Raw genomic sequence first — 5,473 nt, forward strand, 5'->3', positions numbered from 1 at the left:
AAATAACAACAATTCTATTCCATAAGTATGGAAATTTCTTGGCTTTTATTTTATGTGGTTTCTTTTTTCACTTTATTTTTTTGTATGAAATCTCTGCATTTCTGGATGAAGATAAGGTTTAGATGTGGAACATAGCTAGATATATTTGCTAATTTGCTAAGAGTGTGTTGATCCAGTGACAGCGTTAAAAATATATATGCATCTTAAACCCTTTCAAAACTCTGACTTTTTGGCATAAAGAACAGCATTTGAATAACTGATGATGACATTGAATTTTGTTTGGGTCAACATCAGAACAGATGTAGTTTTATAATTTGGAGTGAAGTCACAAAGGTTAAAAAGGCAAGGTCAGAGCTGAGTTCCAAAAGGGTATATTGCAGATTTATTGTGTAGCTGGTGCTATTGGATCACATGGCAAACTGAGAAAGAGAGGAGCAGAAATGTTTTAACATTAAACTCTCTTAATTCATGTGATCCAATAATGTTGGTCACTCTTGAACTTAGGTAAGTTCAGAACCATCGTGAATCAGAATTTGGGCTGCTGAATCAACTCTACAAATTGTTTAGAAATACGTAACCATTCTACTTAATTAGGAAGTTACCTTGAGTAGAATGCTTAGATGTCTCATTAAAAAAACCAAACAACAAAACACTACTCTCATATAAGCTCTAATAGTTAAATTCAGCAGTCGCATGCAGTGAATTTCCATTCCAAAAAACATTATACCTTGAAGGAAAACATCCGAAGAAGCTTTCATTTTGTAGACAGAAAAGAGAATCAGAGGGTTTTGTTTTAAATTAAAGAAAGAAAAGAAAGAAAGAAAGAGACAAAAATAATGTAAATTAAAAATATGTTTCTAAAACATAGTAAGTCAAAAAGAACTAAATTTATAGAAAGGTTGGGATAATAGCAATTTAAACAAGTATCTGTAATATACACCACCACCACCCTCCCCCCGATTTTTGACTTGTCACTGTCTTGTAACTACATCTGGGCCAAATACATAAGATATCAAACTCCATTTAGATCATTTCATATTCCCAGGGGATTCTAATCTTTTATGTTGAACTGTTTTGAAAGAGACCATTCACAGTTTATAAAAACACTTTTTAGAAAAAAAATCTTTTTCCTTGCAGGCTGAGTCCTGAGCACTCTACTTTTAAGTTTTTTAGACTCTGTGATTAGGATCCAGGCAATCATTTATAGTTCCATTTGTCCCCAGATGCTCACAGGTAAGTAATGTAAAGAACAAGAAATCTCCCCTTATATGGACATCTTAAAATGAGACAACTAAATCTGAGGTAATAAACGTTTGCTCCTTTAATTGACTGTGAAAGACAAGAATGCACACAGACAGCCTTTTATTTTGCCTAAGATAGGTCAGGACACATCACTCTCCAGAAGTGCCTCTTTCTTTCTTTTGACAAAAAGAGAGCCCTGTGATCAAATCCGAATTTAGCATACCTAAAGTTAGGTGAAAATTCTTCCTCTATAGACTTCTAGATGTTTTTCTCACTGTTTATCCAGTATTTTATTTATTTTTTTACATCTATTTTATTTTTATAGTCTACTTCTCAACAGTTTATAAAGTTGAAATTATAGCAATAATGTGTAATAAAAGGTTCTTTAAGATTTTTTTCTATAATCTTTTTGTACTGTAAGTTATAACTAAAAAAGAATATCTTCAAAGGTCCTTGAAGATTTTAGTGGAGCAAATCCAAGTGACTTCTTGTTTCCTAGATGTCTGAAATCAGTTTGAAAATACTCTCTATTAATATAAATCACTTGTTCTTCACATTATTCACAGGCATATTTACTTGGATTTTTTTTTTTTTTTGTAGAACACTAGCCTACTTTTCCCTCTAGGTTTTTACAGTAATTCTTTTCACCTCAGAGATTCTAGACAATAGACTTTTCAGCTCAGTTGCAAAAGGCAGGGAGAAATCTGTCCTGGACAAAATAAACAACAACGCTTTCCCTGTCTGGGCAAAACCTCAAACCCTTACTGAGGGTGTTTCCAGGATTCTTTTATTATGACTATTATATACCTTTTTAATTATTATTGTGTAGCATGCATCCATAAGTAACATTGTAAACTGCTACCCAAATGACTTTCTAAGGGAGAGAAGTAGATCAAGTAGGTAAGAAATACAAGAAAAAGAAGATAAGGAAACAATGAAAAGCAAACAGATGCTTAAGGGGAAATTAGGAAAAGCACACTCCATAATTTGAATATGAAAGTTTAACTGTAGTCCTGATAATACGAAAAACAAAGTCATGTCAATAATACAGACAGAAGTTAATGGCAAGAAACATTGCTAAAGCTAAGACAGAGAAACTGGCAGTTTTTCCATAAAGGTCACAGCAAGAGCTCTGTCTATAACACAAATAATGGTTTTGGTGATAGTGGTGATTTGCAGAACACTTTGGTTAAAAGGATCCTTATTCTAAGAAATTAATTTCTCTTGCATCCAGACAACCATAATATATGAGCTTTTCATTCTCAAGGTGAATGCTTGCCTTCCTAATAATACAAAGGAAGAGTACATATGTAATAGCAAAGTGTGAAAAGAAAGTGCAAGCATAAAGAGGGATTTAAATGTTCTCTCAGAAAATCTGATTGAAAGTTAGACCTTGCTGGTAAAAAGATACATACTGGATTTTTCTTCTTTTTGTCTTTATCCTTGCTTGGCTTTCTGTTGCTGACAAAGTAGTGTAAAGTTCCATATTCCACCAGTGCAGAGAAAACAAAAATAAAGCAGACTGACACAAAAAGATCCATTGCTGTCACATAGGAGACTTTGGGAAGAGATTTACGAGCAATTGTACTTAGGGTGGTCATTGTCAGGACAGTTGTAATACCTGGTAGATAGATAGAAAACAACAGAAATATTATTACTTCAAGTAACAAACTGATTTTGCCAGTTATGCATCTCTGATTGTTTTTTGAAGTATGCCTGGAGTTCAAACATACAGCAAAGATATTAAACAGCACACCCCAGCAGTGAAATGTCAATTGAATGAGAGCTTTGAGGATGAACATGGAGTATGAAAATTTTTGCATGGTCACTGCAAGTGCTGCTCTGCAGAATACTTTCGTAAGATTAATTCTGATTCTAAGAAATTTCATTTAGTTTTTTAGTTTTGTAATTTAGTTCTAGGAAGCCTTTTTTTTGGGGGGTGGGGGCGGATTTAGTTTTAGCCTTTTTGTGCTCAAGCACTTAAATAGAGCTAGAGAGAAGAGAACTTGTGTCAGAGTGAGAAAATCATGGCGGAGAATAAAAATGGTCTTACTCCATTCTTCAAAGTAACCTCAAGGCCAATCTCAAACTTTTTGTGCTGTTGGTATAAGTTTTGCTTACTTTTAGTTGTAGGGTAATGATATCAGTCTCAGTAAGAGACATGCTTGCAGCCATTATATGAGGTTTGAATTAATGAAAATTCTTAAAGCATGTAATCCAGCAGGAACTTCAGGACAAAATGTGTGTAGATATGTATGTGTGCTATATAAAGAAATAAAACTGTTTCCTTTCTGTTGCCTAAATGCATTCTAGTTGTGTGCAAAAGATGCTAGCCACACACAAATTATCTGCTGCTTGTTATTGAAGTGATTTCTTGTGTACAGATCTGGAAAGGAGAGTCCCTCAGAACTCCTTATAGTTGTAATACTCTGAGGTCAGATTTCTCTCTGTGCCTGGGCAGTATCTCTTGTTGCCTTCCTGTCTGTCTGTAGTCTATAAATGGGAAGTACTATAACACACCTCACTATCCCTTCTCCTGTACTATGATGTGAAGAGCACTAGAAATGCATCAGAACAGTCAAAATCTATCACATTTTGTATGGTAAATTTCATACCCCTAATTTTACCTCCACAAATAGACTAATTCTCAACAGAGAGACCGGTCTGTTTTGTGTATTTAGGTAAAATTCAAAGTAACAGCTGAATGCCTTTATTAATTTCATACTTCTTTAAGGCAGATTTTATACTTCTTTAAAGCAGATTTTATAACCTCTTTTTAGAGAGGATGTGAAAAAGACAATAAAATGCTTAAAACTTTCTGTCATGGGAGCCACTGGTCCTCTATTCCTGTGCTTCTTTCAAGGGAGTTCTGGAATGAAAATGCTGCCCCTCATTTTACACTCCTGTGCTCTGTGCTGTAGTTCTGTGAAGAAATGAAAATGCAGAAGAAAAACCTAAAATTCATCTGACTTGTGTGGGTTTAATTCATAAGTTGAAAATGTGTTTAACTTTCTCTAGCTGAATGTTTCTACTTTGCTAATTCTTACAGCTACAGCTGCTTTGCACAAGCAAGGTTAATTTGGTCTCTCTTTTAGTTTACTTGTGGAACATTTGCTAAATGTGTAGAAATTGCTAATTCTGATTAATTACATATCACATTTTCATGTATAGGAGTTTAGATACCATCAAATTCAGTTGATTTTGTGGCTTGAAGGCTACATTTGATTGTTGATCCCTAAAATAGAAGTCAGGGTACTACATTCTCCCCTCTTTACCACTACAGTACACAACCAGAAAGACTGATTCCTTCTTGGTATTTATTTCGTTTCTATTGCTGGTCACTGTGATATGGAAGCAGAACAATTAAAACTAATGCGTCCCTGCCTCTAGTCCATCAATGTTCCCCATCCTCTTGATGTTTATTAAAAATATTGCTATTGTCAGAAAAGATGCAAAAATTTTTATTGTAGGCAATCTACAACACACAGAGTTAGGGTCTGACATAGTAAAAAGGAAGAGATGCAAATATAATTTAGGCTGTGTTATTCCTTGGAAATGACTACATCCCTAAATAAGCTCTAAATGAGGAGCGCTCATGTGAAATTGTCTCTCCTCTTATATTTACAAATTGATGGTCCACAGAGGTGTCAGTTAAGCATCATAACTCTTGAATAAAAGCAGGAAGAAAAACCAACTCACCCAGTGATGTTCTGGCTGGAACTGCATCCTTATTAATCCAGAAAGAGACCCAGGACAATACAACAATAAGTGTGCAGGGAATGTAGGTCTGGATAGTGAAATAACCCATTCTCCTGCTCAGGTTAAAGTAAACAGACATGACTACATAGTCTCCTGTAAAATAAAAGCATATTGAGATAGAATAATATGTTAAAATCCCAACATTGTCTTTATATATAATAACTATGGTTTTCCTATTCTGTGTCTGGGGTATACATATATTAAACTGAATCATCGGATGTACTAATGGTAAATACATGCATACCTCCTCTTCAGCACTGGTATAGTTCAAGGACTGGTGGATTTTCCACACTATGAAAGTAAACAGTCTTGCAGGTTCACTTAGGTAACTTGTACTTTAAGATTTCAAAGGTAACTTCCCTTGCATAGCACAGCAGGTTTCTTTCTATTCAAGTCACTCCCCATAACTTGCAAATGCCTGGTATAGTTCTCTTACAGCAACTGAGTGAGTGCTGGTGGACCGGCAAACCTC

General features: G+C 34.8%; 1 protein-coding gene across 1 annotated transcript in view; it reads right to left on the reverse strand.

Moving 5' to 3' along the window:
- Positions 1-5,094, reverse strand: part of LOC104158663 (gamma-aminobutyric acid receptor subunit gamma-2) — a gene marked incomplete at its 5' end in the record, with an annotated part of 6,486 nt that extends 1,392 nt beyond the window's left edge. The window contains 3 exons of the mRNA XM_009696373.1: positions 728-751; positions 2,658-2,863; positions 4,942-5,094. Coding sequence (XP_009694675.1) covers positions 728-751; positions 2,658-2,863; positions 4,942-5,094 — 383 coding nt within the window. The remainder of the gene's footprint in view (positions 1-727; positions 752-2,657; positions 2,864-4,941) is intronic.
- Between the last annotated feature and the right edge of the window lie 379 nt (positions 5,095-5,473).

The sequence above is a fragment of the Cariama cristata genome, unplaced genomic scaffold, assembly GCF_000690535.1.
Source record: "Cariama cristata isolate BGI_N322 unplaced genomic scaffold, ASM69053v1 scaffold3393, whole genome shotgun sequence".
Lineage (NCBI taxonomy): Eukaryota > Metazoa > Chordata > Aves > Cariamiformes > Cariamidae > Cariama > Cariama cristata.